The sequence below is a fragment of the Physeter macrocephalus genome, chromosome 20 (genome assembly GCF_002837175.3).
Source record: "Physeter macrocephalus isolate SW-GA chromosome 20, ASM283717v5, whole genome shotgun sequence".
Taxonomy (NCBI): domain Eukaryota; kingdom Metazoa; phylum Chordata; class Mammalia; order Artiodactyla; family Physeteridae; genus Physeter; species Physeter macrocephalus.
Window position 1 is genome coordinate 77316302 of NC_041233.1, and position 15563 is coordinate 77331864.

Below are 15563 nucleotides of genomic sequence, written 5' to 3' on the forward strand. Positions count from 1 at the left end.
GTGAGCCGTGGCCGCTGGGCCTGTGCGTCCGGAGCCTGTGCTCCGCAACGGGAGAGGCCACAACAGTGAGAGGCCCGCGTACCGCCAAAAAAAAAAAAAAAAAAAAAAAAAAGAAGAAGAAAGCTGAGGGCCGGGTGTGGGGTACTCGACGGTCCCAATCCTCAGGTGACAGCGGGAATCCCAGGGGAGGGACCGCTCTCCAAATTTATCTTAAAACCAGGGCCTGATAAGACAAAATATGGATCTTTATCCCTCACAAACAATGTCTATGAAGTTTCAACTTGACCATTCCCTCTGCCTTTTCTGATCCTTTACCTGAGCACAATGTAGCTTCATTATATTCATTTATACTACAGAGTTTTAAGTCATGTCTGGTTGACTATTGTATATTTACATAGCTAATGTAATTATCACTAATCACATAATTACTGGAAATGTACATAATTGCCTGATCCAAACATATAATTATAATGTATAGCAACATTATGAATCCCATTTTTAAGATCTACATTTTGGGGCTATTTAAAGACATTTATTAGAAATAATTGTGGACTGCCTATAGATGGTCTCGACGCTGTTTCTTGGTAAGGTGCTCCGAGTGCTTTAAAAAAAACAAAACAAGTAGTGTCTATAATGCATTTTTTTTTAAGACAGGTGAAACAAAAAGCATACAAATAAAAGACAAAATTATTCTGGCCTGAGTCTATAGATGATGCTCTTCCCGTGGGGAAATACAGGTCAGTCCTGCCCTGTGGGCTCTGATGGGTGTGAGCCAGGCAATGAGATCCGCCCCCACCGCCATCCTCCCTGCAGGGAGCACTCAGCTGGCCTGGACACCCTCACCACTTCCACCACCTCGACGACCCAGAAGCTCTGAGACAACGTCTTTGCTTCTCGGATATTCTGGGACCATGAATGAACTTTCTTGGGGGAACGGTCCACTGAGACGTCCTTCCACAATGGCAAGCTCGTCCCATTAAGAAGAGCACAGTGACACTGGGAAAAACGTTTTCTTCCACCTCATCCCTGCAGCATTTTCTGACTTTTCTCGTCCTCTTGGGGACAGAGATTCCCAGGATTTATAACTATGTGTTTAATAGACACCGGTTTATTAGATAATTTAATAGACAATAGAGGTTGGCCTCTATTTCTCCCACATCCATCCAACCAATCCGCCCATCTTCCTCACCGCCTTTTATTCCCTGTTCTCATGAGAACATCCCAAAGGTAAGGAATGTTGAATTCGACTGTTTATTTAAAAGGAGGGTCATATCATTTCTTTTTTTTCCTGCAGAGGAAAGAAGTCCTTTCCTGAATTATGTGATGAAGGGGACTGATCACAGCTCAGCTGATATAATCCTCAGGACCATTTTCCCACACATAGAAGACATTCAAACAAAATGAAGTAAGATGAAATAACTACTTTTTTTCCAAATTACGTTTTCAAAAGCAACAGGAAAGCATGGTGTTTAGTGATTTATTGTACCATAGCACACAATAAGGTGTTGTAACAGAAAGTCACCAGCAAGCCCATTGTGGTATATTACAGTTCTACAAACCTAGGCTCCAGAAAACGCTTTTCTGGGTTACTTTCGCAAAGATGAGGGATAACAAGCCCTCCTCTCTGGCCAACAAATACTTGGGGCAAATCAAACCAGCTCTGCCATGATGCAGTTATGTATTAAAACTCTCTGGCTGGTGCAATTCATAAATGCAATATTTCAATTATGCCAGCAAACTAAACACAGGGGAAAACCGAGACCTACATTACACAACAAAAAGAAGAGACTGCAATTTGGTCTGACCAGTCTATTAGCAGACTCTGCTCCATAAAACCTTTACACAACACCACTCTAGGATTATTTGATATTAGGCATCAGGAAAGAGCAGAGAACAAATTACAAATATCAAAACAGCAGAACTGCTTTAAGAAAAAAATCTGGCTTTTAAGTCAGCTTGAAAGACCATTATTCTAACGGAGTTGGATGGAGTCCCGAAGACTCTGGGTGGTGAGAAGCAAAGCTATCCTCTATACTTTGCTTAATCTCGAGCAGAAACATCCCCTTCGAGGCGCAAAGGTGCAGATAGATTCTGGGCACATGAAGACTGATGGGCCGCGTCCCAAGGGGACTGTGGTTCAGAAGGAAGAGAGCCCAAGGGCTGCTGTGGAAGGTTTCAGGGAGGAAGGGACTGGGCCTTGGGAGGCACGTAGGGATTCTGGAAGCAGTACTGGCACAGGGGTGATGCTCAGATCCCACCAGACTGGCTCAGCTGGAGAAAAAAGGTTCATTCGGGGGCGGGGGGGGCGGGGAAGACCCTGGAGGGCATCAGAAGCCTTGTCTGGCTTGGGACCCAAAGCCAGGGATTTGCACTGGGGTTGACAGCAGGCGGGAGGGAAGAATTTGAAGGAATATGTGTTCCCACAGACCCAAGAGCATGAAGACAAAGTTCCTACAAGCCTGGAGCAGAGCAGGGCAGCTTCAGGCTTTTAATCATAAAACAAAAACCAAAGAGAGAGAGAGACAGAGACAGAGACAGAGACAGAGAGACAGAGAGAGAGAGAGAGATACAGGAAGTCCCTGGGGTGTAGGCACTGGGAAGGAGAGAACTGTTTGCTGAGCTTTTGCTGGACTTCCAAGGAGAACATTCAAGAATAGTTAGTTCAGGTTTACAGAACAGAGACTGCTGAGCATCCCAAGCCAGGGATGGAGGTGTGTGAGGCTTTCAGGAGGAAGAAATAATGGAATCCACGTGCCGATTCAAGGGCAAGCCCAAATACAGACTAGCAGACTGCCTGGGCGCCTGGGCGCAGATCACCGACTGCTGCGTACCTCGCTGGTAGCACCTGGGAAACGGATGTCCTGACCACCTGTCCTGACCATTAAAGGCACTAAACTAGCTTATAAATACAAGGAGCACCCATGAAGCATCTTGGAACAGCTGTTATACTTCATGGGACACCAAGTGAATGTTTGGGATCATGGATTATAAATTACACTTGAGTCACTTTATGTCATGCATGTATCTTGATAGTGGCTATTGAGAAATTAAAGATAAAACAAACCACTGCAACTGTCTCAGGAACACCGTTCATGGATAAAGGAGATGCTGGAGTTTGTTATAAAAAAATACGCTGGGGACTGGTGAACCATGCCTGGGAGAGAGGGTGCGAAAGAACCGCCAATGCTTTTGCTGTCACCGACCACCCTGGACAAGGAGAGGAAAGGCCCCTGGTGCTTCAATCCCATTCTTGTCTCAGATATGCTACCTCTAGATAAATACTGGGGTTGGGGGTGGGGGGTGGAATCGGCCCCATAGACATTCCTGATACTAACCTTGGAAAGCTGATCCACTAGGGCTTTCTGGAATGGGGACTCAGTACCAAAAATGAAGCACCTTTCCACAGGAGGGCAGAAGTACAATTTAAAACCCCCCAAACAATCAGGTGAACCCAGATTGTGGGACATTGTACAAACCTATTGGCTTGGGCTCTTCAATGATGTCAATGCTTCTGAAAGTCAAAAGGACCAGGGAATTATTTTAGACTAAGGAGACCAAAGAGACATGACAACTAAATGCCACATATGTCCCTTGATTGGTATCTGCACACAGGCGAACAAACCAGCTAAAACAGACGTGTGGGGGAGATGTGCACGTGCCATCTATGTTAGATAATGTTGTAATGAGGTCCAATTTCCTGGGGGTGATGATGGGGGTGTGTTTATGCAGGAAAGGCGCCTCTAATACATGCCATAGGTACTTAAGAATAAACTGCTGCATCTACACATTTCTTTCAGATGGTTCTGGGAAAGTCCATCCATCCATCCATCCTCCATCCATTCATACACACGTATCTCTATAAAAAGAAAGCAAGTGATAACAAATGTTATCAACTGGTAAATACAGCTGATGGGAACATCAGTGTCCGTGGTACTATTCTATCAGTCTTTCTGTAGGTTTAAAACATTTTTTAATATTAAAAAATAAATCCTTGAATCCCAAACCCCTTACACTGCAGCAGAATCCCAGGGATGCGGAGGGACAGTCAGTGCTCCTAAATCCTTTTAGGTCGGAGCTGTTGCAGGGCAGACAGTCACACAGTAGAACACGCCTTTAATGCCCCCACACCCCTAGCTTGAGCCACATCTAGAAGCAATTCCATATGGACGGCTCCGGGGAGATGTTTTCCTGGGCCTGAGTGAGCTGGCCAACTGGTGTGCTAGCATATTCGCGGGTCGGGGGTGGGCTGCTGAGCCCACCCCACCCGGCGGCCCCCCTCCTGAGAGAAACCCTGCAGTGAGGTCACGGGTAACCAAGCCAAGCCAAACCCAGCCAAGCCCAGGTCCGCTGGCGCTGGATTTCTAACCACTCCCTAAGGAGGAGAGGATGGTACTCAGTCCACATCTCAGAGTTTTGTCCCCAGGTTTCCACTAGATTTTAATCCTGTTTATTTTTCCTTTCATGAATAAAACACTTCCAGACATTTTTCAAAGACACCAGGGATGTGAACAGATCGTGAGGGGCTATGCTGGGCTCCTGAGAAATATCTCAGAATTCGTGCTGGTAAATCTTTTAATTCGAACCAGATAAAGTCCAGAAACTTCCGCAAGTTAAAAAAAAAAAAAAAAGATGGTCCTAATATGCAGTGTCTTTCTTGTGCAAAATGGACCTCAGGGCCTGCTCCCCCAAACTTCCATCCTAGCCCCACCCCTGCCCTGGAAGCAGGCCTCAGCCTACTTGAAGGTCAGGCCTACTGACCACGCCAAGGACACCACCAAGGACACTGGCAGAGGGTGTGGGACGGTGGGAGGAGCTGGGGGTGGGGTGTGGGTCGCAGCCTGGCTAGGAGACCAGGTGCAGGATTCCAGGGCGGGTCTACGCGTCTTTGGTTAAAAACCGCCAATCACGCTGGCTCTTACCTTCACAAATTCTGTCCAATCGCTGTCGCTTGACTTTGTGCTTATCCACAAGGGCCATTCTTTATCGAACTTTGCACCTCTCTGATTCAAAAGGCAAAGCGGTCCTCTAAGAACTTAGGGGCCCTCGCAGGAGTCTGCAGGCATTACGCCACTACGCGCCCTGAAACAAGGAGAAAAGAAGCCTAGAGAAACCCTGCAGTGAGGTCACGGGTAACCAAGCCAAGCCAAACCCAGCCAAGCCCAGGTCCGCTGGCGCTGGATTTCTAACCACTCCCTAAGGAGGAGAGGATGGTACTCAGTCCACATCTCAGAGTTTTGTCCCCAGGTTTCCACTAGATTTTAATCCTGTTTATTTTTCCTTTCATGAATAAAACACTTCCAGACATTTTTCAAAGACACCAGGGATGTGAACAGATCGTGAGGGGCTATGCTGGGCTCCTGAGAAATATCTCAGAATTCGTGCTGGTAAATCTTTTAATTCGAACCAGATAAAGTCCAGAAACTTCCGCAAGTTAAAAAAAAAAAAAAAAAAAAGATGGTCCTAATATGCAGTGTCTTTCTTGTGCAAAATGGACCTCAGGGCCTGCTCCCCCAAACTTCCATCCTAGCCCCACCCCTGCCCTGGAAGCAGGCCTCAGCCTACTTGAAGGTCAGGCCTACTGACCACGCCAAGGACACCACCAAGGACACTGGCAGAGGGTGTGGGACGGTGGGAGGAGCTGGGGGTGGGGTGTGGGTCGCAGCCTGGCTAGGAGACCAGGTGCAGGATTCCAGGGCGGGTCTACGCGTCTTTGGTTAAAAACCGCCAATCACGCTGGCTCTTACCTTCACAAATTCTGTCCAATCGCTGTCGCTTGACTTTGTGCTTATCCACAAGGGCCATTCTTTATCGAACTTTGCACCTCTCTGATTCAAAAGGCAAAGCGGTCCTCTAAGAACTTAGGGGCCCTCGCAGGAGTCTGCAGGCATTACGCCACTACGCGCCCTGAAACAAGGAGAAAAGAAGCCTTACTCTCCGGACACCCTGGGGGCAAGGACGACAGGTCATTCGGGCTTGGCTGCCACTTGCTACAAGGGGACCTGCCCTTGGGCGCTTGCTCTCCTCCTCAAATGCTGGAGATGGATTTGCTCCACGTCCATGGGACGGTCTCCCGCCTCTGAAGGAAGCACGCGAACACGCACAACTGTCTTTCGTTCCTGAAAGTGGTAAATGGCAGCATCTGGGTCTCTTGCTTTTGACTTCGGGGCTGTAAACACCAATTACTGACCAGCCTGAGTCAGAATACTTTGTACTCGAATGCCAGAGACCAAGCTATAGCCAGTGGGGCTGGTCCTGTACTTCTGTGAACCGCAGAGGGGCAGAGTCACAGATCAACCCACACCACCGAGGAACACATCCCAGGGGCCTCCGGACAGAGGTGCAGACACCCAGCTGCCACTACTCTCTCAAGGCCTTCTGCCAGGAGGTTCACAAAACCTTTCAAAACTGCCCTTTGGCCACCGCTCAGCACCACACAAGCCCCTTGCCCCACCGCCTGAGAACGGGGCAGGAAGGCATGTACCACCTAACCAAGGTTTGACCAGTGCCGCCTTCCGGAGCCTTCCTTGAATCCAGAGGGAGCCACTGCTGGCATCGGCTGCCTGCGGCCGCCCCACACCCATGGTGTTTCAGGCAGAGGAGGAAGGGTCTCCCACTGGGGTTGGGGTATTTGGGCCTCTCCAGAGGGAAATCCACATGCCACGCCACCTGAGGAATGGGGAGCCCACTTCATGGAGAGAGTCGGGGCTGCGTGTTTGGGAGACCCTGACCTTCATTTCCTGCTCAGCCAATGTACCAGTTGAGGCCACAAATCATCACCTGTAACCCCCAAAAGTCCCGCAGCTTTTGACACATTCCTGCAGTTATTCTAACAACAGCTACTACCACACACACCCACACACACCCACACACACACACTCCCACACACAGACACACACACGTTACCCACACACACACACACACACTCACACACACGCTACCACCCACCCCCCCACCCACACACCCCACACACACACACCCCCCCCACACACACTCACACACACAAAGTTGTCCTCAGTTATCCAGCAAACGAGGAGGGGGTCAGGAGACAAACGTGGGGCTCCAGGGTTCATAATGAGGGTTATTATGTATGATCATCAGTTATCAGAAGAAGACTATGTATCTTTTTTGAAGTAGTGTTTTCATATTTGGATAAATACCTAGAGGTGGGATAGCTGGATCATATGGTAGTTCTATTTGTAATTTATTGAGGCATCTCCATACTGTTTTCCATAGTGATTTTACCAATTTACATTCCAACATACAACCTATATATAGGTTCCCTTTTCTCCACATCTTTGCCAACACTTGTTATTTCTTGCCTTTTTGATAATAGCCATTCTAATAGTGTTCATTGCAGCATTATTTACAATAGCCAAGATATGGAAACAACCTAAGTGCCCATCAATGGATGAATGAATAAAGAAGATGCTATACACATACACACCACACACACACACTCACACACACAAAGTTGTCCTCAGTTATCCAGCAAACGAGGAGGGGGTCAGGAGACAAACGTGGGGCTCCAGGGTTCATAATGAGGGTTATTATGTATGATCATCAGTTACGCGCTCGGAGGTCGGAACGCAGGTCTGACTATGAAAAGGCAGGCGGCGGCCTGGAGGCTAATGACTAATTTCTCAGCAATGAGGCTGAAAAGATTTTATGGCAAAATAATTATGTGATTTTTTTTTTAAAGAGTTAGGGGGAAAAAAAAAGCACAATTTCTAATCACAGAAATAATTACTGCAACATCCAGGAGACACCAGACCCTTTCCAAACCTGGGACGTCCCCCACACCTGGAATGACCCTATTGGACAAGAGAGCCGATGAAGGCCGTCCTGAAGCAAGCCAGAGCAGCACCGGGTTGACGCGGTAGGCAGATTTCTAAAATTCTGGTTTCATGTTTGCTGGGCTTTATGAAAGGTAATCATGCAAAGGGGGGAAGGTGGTTTCTTACTGGTCAACTTGAGACAGACAGACAGAGGAGCAGGACCTCTGATCCAAGGGTTTCTGTCCGAGAGAGACCCTCAGAGGCCGGCTGGCAATTTTGATTTGCTCGGGTCCCGGGCTCTGATCAGCGGACGGCCCCTCCCTGGCTCTGGCGTGGAGACAGACCCCGTGTTAGCCGCCGCATCCGGGGTGAGAGAATTAATTAGTTAATATTTGTGAAGTGCCTTGGAGATGAGAAATGACAGCATTATCATCCGAGGCAAGACGGGCTTCACACCCTCCTCCTCCAATTCCCTGAGTGAGGCATAATCATTCTTTTTGCTTTCCTTTGAATTTTAATTTGTATAATTAGATGGCTTCCTGAAAAATTGATAAGTAGAATCTCGATTATGCAATCAAAGGAAAGATCAGGCATCAGCTTACACAAATTGTCTGCGTCCTATTATTTAAAAAAAAAAAAAAGGCAACTGACTTGTATGTGTGGCTTTGGGGGGTGGGGTGGGGTCTCTCTGTGGCTGGCCCTTCCACGGGATCCCCTCCAGCTGCGGCACCCACCCGTCTCAGACCGGACATGCTGACAGAGCATACAGAGTCGTGAGGCCACCAGCCGGACTCTGGTCTGGACTTTACAGCAGTGACCACGGACGGACTAATTCATGTAGTCTCAATCCCCTCCCCTCAATTGATCCCCCCCCAATATTTCTTTTTAAGCAAGAATGTATGACATTCTTGCTTAAAAAGAAAGCAAGAATGTGTCAGTGTATGTGACATTTTCCTCCTTGGTCCTCTGAAGGAGCGAGCTATTAACCAGGACTTAATTAACATGACCCTCTTCCTAAGGACAGGGACAGGCCCTCCTCAGAGCTGAGCTGTCCATGCCGAGAATGCCAGCACCCTGCTATCCACACTGGCCCTGGGCGCCCTCAGCGGGGCCCCCCAGCGGAAGCCCACCTCTGCCTTTACACCGGCCTTCACTCATAAATCACGAACTTTTTGCCACTGAAGTTATCACTACTATCATCCATTGACACTATCTGGTCAATGTTTAACCACAAATAGATAAAGGTCCACATAGGGAAGAAAAAGCAGAGGGGGATGTATTACACTGTCTCACTTTGACTGAAATTGTAAACCTCCACACCGTATGTGTGGGTGGCAAGAGAGTTCTAGAACCTACTTGCAAAATGACTGTGCATTAGCAGGCTCCATGTCTGTACAACGCAGATGATGTTGCTTATGTTCCAAAGCGGCTGTGAGGATCCGATGGGAACACACAGGAAAACATCTGGTGCCCAAGAGCGGGCCGCTAAGAACCACTTGTGCCTTCCTCTGGTGAGAGGCCCCCTTGGAGGCGGGCGCCAGTCACACGGGAGCACCCCTCCTGCTGAGGCTGGAGGTAAACCTCGGGGAAACTCAGGGAAGTTCAAAAGGAAATTCAGGTCTTTTCACAAGCAGGAAGGGTGTACCGCTGACAAACCTGACAAGAAAAAAAACACTACCTTCTCTCCCAAAAGAGAGATACTAAAATCACAGGGCAAACCACAGAAAGGTCTACCTAAAGTTTTGTTAGCTTGAAATGAGGGGTGTGATCTAGGGCTGAAAGGTTTGGTGTCAGGAAATTCAACTTATTTCAGAAGGGGAAAGATGCTTGCCTAAAAAAGCTACTTGGAGATTCTTGATTACTAGAAAGAAGATACAGGTATGGAAGATTTGTCCACTTGTGGGCTTCAAAAAGAAGCATGAGAGTTAAGAAAAGGGAGAACAAAAAGGAAGACTTCATTTTACAAACAAATGCAAAACACCCAAAGTGAGGTCGTGAAAAATAAAAGGTTCCCCCTCATCAATCACGGTCTAAAATCTGGGCAGATTATCTTTACTGAATGACAATTAGCAGCCCCTCCGGCCCAGGACCAAAGCACTACAGTGCACCGAAACACAGTCATCTCAGACGAAGGAATTTACACAAAGTAAATGATGTCTTCAACGATGTCTTTCAAAATGAAAATTCCCCTCAAACCAGTTAAACGTGAGGACAGCCTTCAATTCTTTTGAGGAAATCTACTTAAACACTATGTCAATAGAGAAACCAAGTTTTACTATATGATAATAAATTAATATTATTGTAGTTAAGCAAGTATTGCCCAAGTTCTCCGAGTGAACCCCAGGAGCCTTCAGAATACGTTCCATTGTTAAACCTGCAAGTGGGGGTCAGGGGGAGATGTAAAGTCTGAGAGGTTGCCCTGTGACCCAAGGCAAGTAGAAGAAGCTCCTGCAGCCCCAGTAGCATTGGTGCACGAGGTCTCCCAACTTTCCAAGCCTGGGATCCCTAAAGGAATGACATAACTCCTTGGGTCTCCTCTACCATGGCCTACAAGGCTCTCCTGATGTGGCAACAGGGCCATTTACCGACTTCTGAATGCCCCAGCAGGGAGGCACCATCCAGGTTAAGACAACACCAAGCACCTGCTGCCACAGGCAAGGACCCTGCAGGTGGGGTGCCATCCAGCGGATCCACAGGGTTAGTGGGTTTTCACAGTGCCTTGAGAACGCTGGCCCACCAATGACCAAAACACCCTCTTGATTCTTCATCTAGTCCCAGATAAAGCCACAGGGCTTCAGGCTACCTGAAAAGAACTTCTTCCAGCATCTTCAGAAGCCAAACAAAGGTGAACAACAGATGACAGGCTGGGTAGAATCCTCTGAACAGGTGGATGTGGGTTTTGTTTTGTTAACTATATACCTGAAGGACCAATTAAAATCCAGATGGAACAGAAGAAACGTTCTACAGGGGTGAGGGATCAGTGGGAAAAACACGGGCTTAGCCTTCGGTTAAATGGTTGACATAATACCCCAGTTAATAACAAAATAATTAAAACTACACTTAAAGGAAGAGAAAGAAGCTTTGGGGAAAGATCTGTTGTGGGAAATGAATTTCCTGAAGTCAATTTTGTCAATGTCCCAAAATAACTACTGCTCCCTAATTATAACTCAGTAGCTTTGGGGCGTATTTAGGTTTTGGGGGGAGGAGGAGAAACATATGGTTCAGGCATCTAGTGGCATTAAAAAGTGCACAGGGGGCTTCCCTGGTGGCGCAGTGGTTAAGAACCCGCCTGCCGATGCAGGGGACGCGGGTTCGTGCCCCGGTCCGGGAGGATCCCACATGCCGTGGAGCGGCTGGGCCCGTGAGCCACAACTACTGAGCCTGTGCTCCGCGACGGGAGAGGCCACGACAGTGAGAGGCCCGCGCACCGCGATGAAGAGTGGCCCCCACTCGCCGCAACTGGAGAAAGTCCTTGCACAGAAATGAAGACCCAACACAGCCAAAAATAAATATAAAATAAATTAATTAATTTTTAAAAAAAAGTGCGCAGGGACGGCTCCCCTCCCCCACCCCAGGGGTTACCAGCAAGACCCTTCAATACACACCAGAGCTTCGCTCTGCTTCCTGGTGCCTCCCCCACTGGGCAAAAGGCGGCTCGTATTTCCCCAGGGAATGCCCAGTAGCCCAACCCTAGGGTGACAAGGTCACACCCTGGTCACATGCCCTCCATCTGATCCACGGGCCCCACCCTCTGATCCCCTGGAGCTGATGCAACAACAGTGTCCCAGAGAAAAGTGCAGATCCCTCAAGAGCTATCAGCAGCCGGCCACCGCCCTTTCCAACAGGAGAGGTCAGGCAGGCTTCAGAACACAGATGCAATATGAAAAAGGCAAGCCAGTGTTTACACCATGCTATGATGGACCCCCAAACCAAGCAATGACATTTCTATACTAGGACATATGAACATGCTTACCCAGCTGGATTAATATACAGAAGATTAAAAATAATCACACACACACACACACACACACACACACACACACACACACACTATATACAATTCAACAATTCAGGCCAGGTCAAAATCTGCCACCAAATGGGTTACAAAGAACTAAAGTTTTCAGAGACTTTTACAGTTTGGATGTGAAGTTAAGAATTGTGGGCCTGTGACTTTATTTTTTTCCGTCTAACCCCCACCAAAATATTCTCTGGGGCTTTGAAGGAGACAAAGAAATGAAAAATGAAGACTCTGTAATCTATGTTGAGCTTGTGACAGCCATGAAACATAGAAAGCAAGTCTTTTAGCAGGTGGAATCCCAGTGCTGATGGAGGAGCGTCCTGTGAGGTTTGAGGCTGCCAATGTGGAAACCACGCTTCCTGGGACGACCTCCTCGGCCAGCAAATAATTTCTGAGTGAATCCTTCTGCCTGGTTTAGATTTAGAAAATACATCTCCTGGTGTTAAATGCAAAACTCAAGAATTCTAAATATTTTCGCTTGCTAAAAGCTTTCATCAAGAACAGAGGACTGGAGCAGAAACAATTCATGATTTTCCTAATTGGCTGTTTTATTTGTGTCATAATGAAAATTAAGTGTTGGTGAAAAAAATAAGATGCTTCTGTGGTAAGGATTTTCACACATTTTTAAAGCACCTGACTTACAAATATGCTTTAAAAATAAATATATTCGTTCTAATACTAAAGCAGTCTTTAAAAATAAAAGCAAAACAAAATGAAACAAAGAGGTAAAGGCAAATAAGCAAACATTCATCCAAATTAAGAGGTGTCACATGACACCTTTTATTTCCATTGTGTTGAGACTGAGGAATCAGAGAAACACGGATGAATTTTTCCTTTCCCAATTTTCTGACCCTTCCCTCCTTTGGCAATTCTGATGTGTAGCTAAGGTTGGTTGAATAGGATGAAGGGACAAGCATCCTCAATTTCTGTGCAGACAGAGGAAGTTCCATCCTGACCAGATGACTCATCCTTTTTTACATATTACATGCAAGAAATTATTATAACAAGTTTATATCTGAGCAAGTAAAAGTGAACACCAGACAGAGGAAGAATCCAGAACGTCGGAAAGTTTGGAACGGTCTCATAAAATGCCTGCAGAGGAGCACTGGCCATGGTGAGGTTTTTGGGGTGGCCACTCTGTGCCCCAAAGGTCACCTGAAGGTGATGTCTGCAGGCTGTGAAACGCCTGTGCACCCACATCCATTTGCTGTGGTCCAGCGCAGAATAAAAGCTTGGATAACTGATGGCCACTAGGGGCTTCGACCTGGGGGCCACCAAGGCAGGAGGAGCCACCAGGAGACAGCTAACTGGAGGTTATATGTTAAACTTGTGCTAAACTTTAAAACAGTCTATGGAATGGAGGTGGAGGTGCCAGGTGGGGAGTAAAGAAGATTTAACATTTTAAAGGCAACTCTGGATTATTTGGCTTATTCTAACATATATGAATTGCACTTGTATTTAAAGGAATTAGTTGGTTATCAAACAAACAGCAATGATGAGATCTTAAATGTTTAAAAATCTTCATGTGAGATTTTTAAAAATTTATTTATTTATTTTTGGCTGTGTTGGGTCTTCATTGCTGCACGCGGGCCTTTCTCTAGTTGCAGTGAGCGGGAGCTACTCTTCGTCGCGGTGCGCGGGCTTCTCATTGCGGTGGCTTCTCTTGTGGAGCACGGGCTCTAGGCGCGTGGGCTTTAGTAGTTACAGCACATGGGCTCTAGAGCACAGGCTCAGTAGTTGTGGTGCACGGGGCCCAGCTGCTCCGCGGCATGTGGGATCTTCCTGTACCAGGGCTCGAACCCGTGTCCCCTGCATTGGCAGGCGGATTCTTAACCACTGCGCCACCAGGGAAGCCCCTGAGATTTTTGAAGACGTCTGCCTCTTGATTTCTTGCTACTGGGTGGCCCTAAATCCTAGACTGGCTACTCGGAGTGTCCACTTTCCTTAGGGGACACAACTGCTTTGCTGTCCTTGTGAGATTCCAGCCCATGTGTCTCTTGACACTGTGCAGTCTGGAAACGTGCAACGGCACGAGCTCTGCAGTCTCGACTCACTCCCAAAGCCAGTGGAAACCACCGGTGAGGGCCCACCTTCTGTTCAAGCCCTTCCCTGGAGCAGGTCCACCCAGAGGAGGCCTGGCACCCAGCGATGGGGCCCTTTGGCCAGCAGAGGGCACTGCACACCCTGCACGGCCTCCCTGAGGCTGCAGAGACCTGAGCTGCTTTGCCAAGGCTCGCCTTGCTCATCTCAATCCCAACTTGGACTCTGCAAGAACCTGGAGAAAATGAGACCAGATACCCCCAAAAAGGAAAGGTCTGAGATGGCTTCAGGATGACACACTGCATGTCCCCTCAATCTCAGGATGCAAAAGGGACAGAAGAGACCTCCAATCTGCCTTAAAGCAACAGGTGTTTAGCCTTCAGGAACACGACCAGCCAAGGGAGAGGAACACAGCGGCTGCCCTCCTGCTGTCTATCTCCTAGGCTGGCAACTGAGGTTTGCCCTTTCAGAGCTGAAGTTTAGGTGCTGGAGAGGCGGGTCATGGAGCAGGCAGGCTCTCAGCCATGGGCTTGGGGTCCTGATCCAAGAAAGGCCATGGGCCACCCTGAAGGATGATTTTCCATTATATCCATGCTTCCTGTGTAAAGATACATCAACGAGGAAGGAGCCACAGTGATGAAAGATGAAAACAACTTGGCAGAGACGTAAATTTATAAAGAGAGGAAAGGCTTGAGGTGGGCCTGGGCAAAGGGCGTCAGGGTTTCCATAACGACCCACAGCTCCTGGGCCACCACACGTACCTGCTTAACTGGCAATTGCTCAGTTCTCCTCAACCCGGGATCTGTTTGTTGTGAAACATGTATGACCTCAGAATACACAACCTTCTCAGTAGACATTAATTTGGAGAAGAAGGTGGAAAAAAACCCAGATTTTTCCAACCTTATTCAGGAACTGATTCTGGCCAGTGGCACCGGCTGGGAGGTGGGGCCTTGTCTCTGGGCCCCTGAACCTGAAGGTCGCAACCTTTATGGATGCTGGCTTCTACCTGCCAGGCTGACCACCGCAGAGGGACAGCTGACCTGTCTGGTCTTTTCTGACCACCAAGTTCTAAGAAGCCGACACACTGATGCAGTAAATCAGCTCTCTTCTCCACACCTGCAGGGCACCCAAATGGTTCAGGCTGGAGAAGGAAAGGAGGGGCTGGTGCAGTCCATCAGTGCTGAAGTAGGGGACACACACACCCCATCCAACCCCCACGCCTCCACAGGACCAGCATCCTTTCTCACTACCATTTCAAAGCCAAGGGTGCCATAGCAACAGATGCCACCGGACCACACGGCTTAGTCTTGACCTGACACGGCTGGAGATACCTTTGGAAGGACCCCACACAGAGATCCTGGGGTGGAATTCTGCCTTCTCCAGGAAGCCTTCTGGATGAGCCTCTCTGCCCTTCTTGCCTTTGCGGCTGACACCACAAGCCCCTCCCCATCTTGTTCCAAACCCCATTAAGTGGGATTCGCTTTGACCTCCTGGGGGAGGGTACTCTGTACAGCCCACTTCAGGGTGGACAACCCAGTGAGGCACGTGGGCTACCTGGTGGCCTAGGTGAGGCTAAGAGAGGCCAGCAGGTAAGGCCCAGGTCAGGTTGACAGGAGATGGGGTTCAAACTGGTCCAGTAGAGATAAAGTTATCATCAATGCGACATACGGATGGCTGGGAGTCTTTGTCTGCTTTCAGAAAGCAAGTGTCCGGAAAGATTATCTCAAACA

The 15563-nt window shown here is 48.1% G+C and overlaps 1 protein-coding gene and 1 long non-coding RNA gene across 9 annotated transcripts in view; both read right to left on the reverse strand.

Moving 5' to 3' along the window:
* The window catches only part of CTBP2 (C-terminal binding protein 2), a 56632-nt gene extending 51557 nt beyond the window's left edge, over positions 1-5075 (reverse strand). Inside the window, exon 1 of the mRNA XM_024121462.3 lies at positions 4920-5075. Coding sequence (XP_023977230.1) covers positions 4920-4977 — 58 coding nt within the window. The 5' untranslated portion in view covers positions 4978-5075. The remainder of the gene's footprint in view (positions 1-4919) is intronic.
* Positions 5076-5589: 514 nt separating this feature from the next.
* Positions 5590-15563, reverse strand: part of LOC129391672 (uncharacterized) — an 85324-nt gene continuing 75350 nt past the window's right edge. For 7 of the 8 annotated variants that reach the window (XR_008616261.1, XR_008616263.1, XR_008616267.1 and 4 more), the window contains exon 3: positions 5590-5904. This is a non-coding gene — a long non-coding RNA (uncharacterized lncRNA). The remainder of the gene's footprint in view (positions 5905-15563) is intronic. The other variant, XR_008616260.1, reaches the window with a different exon arrangement.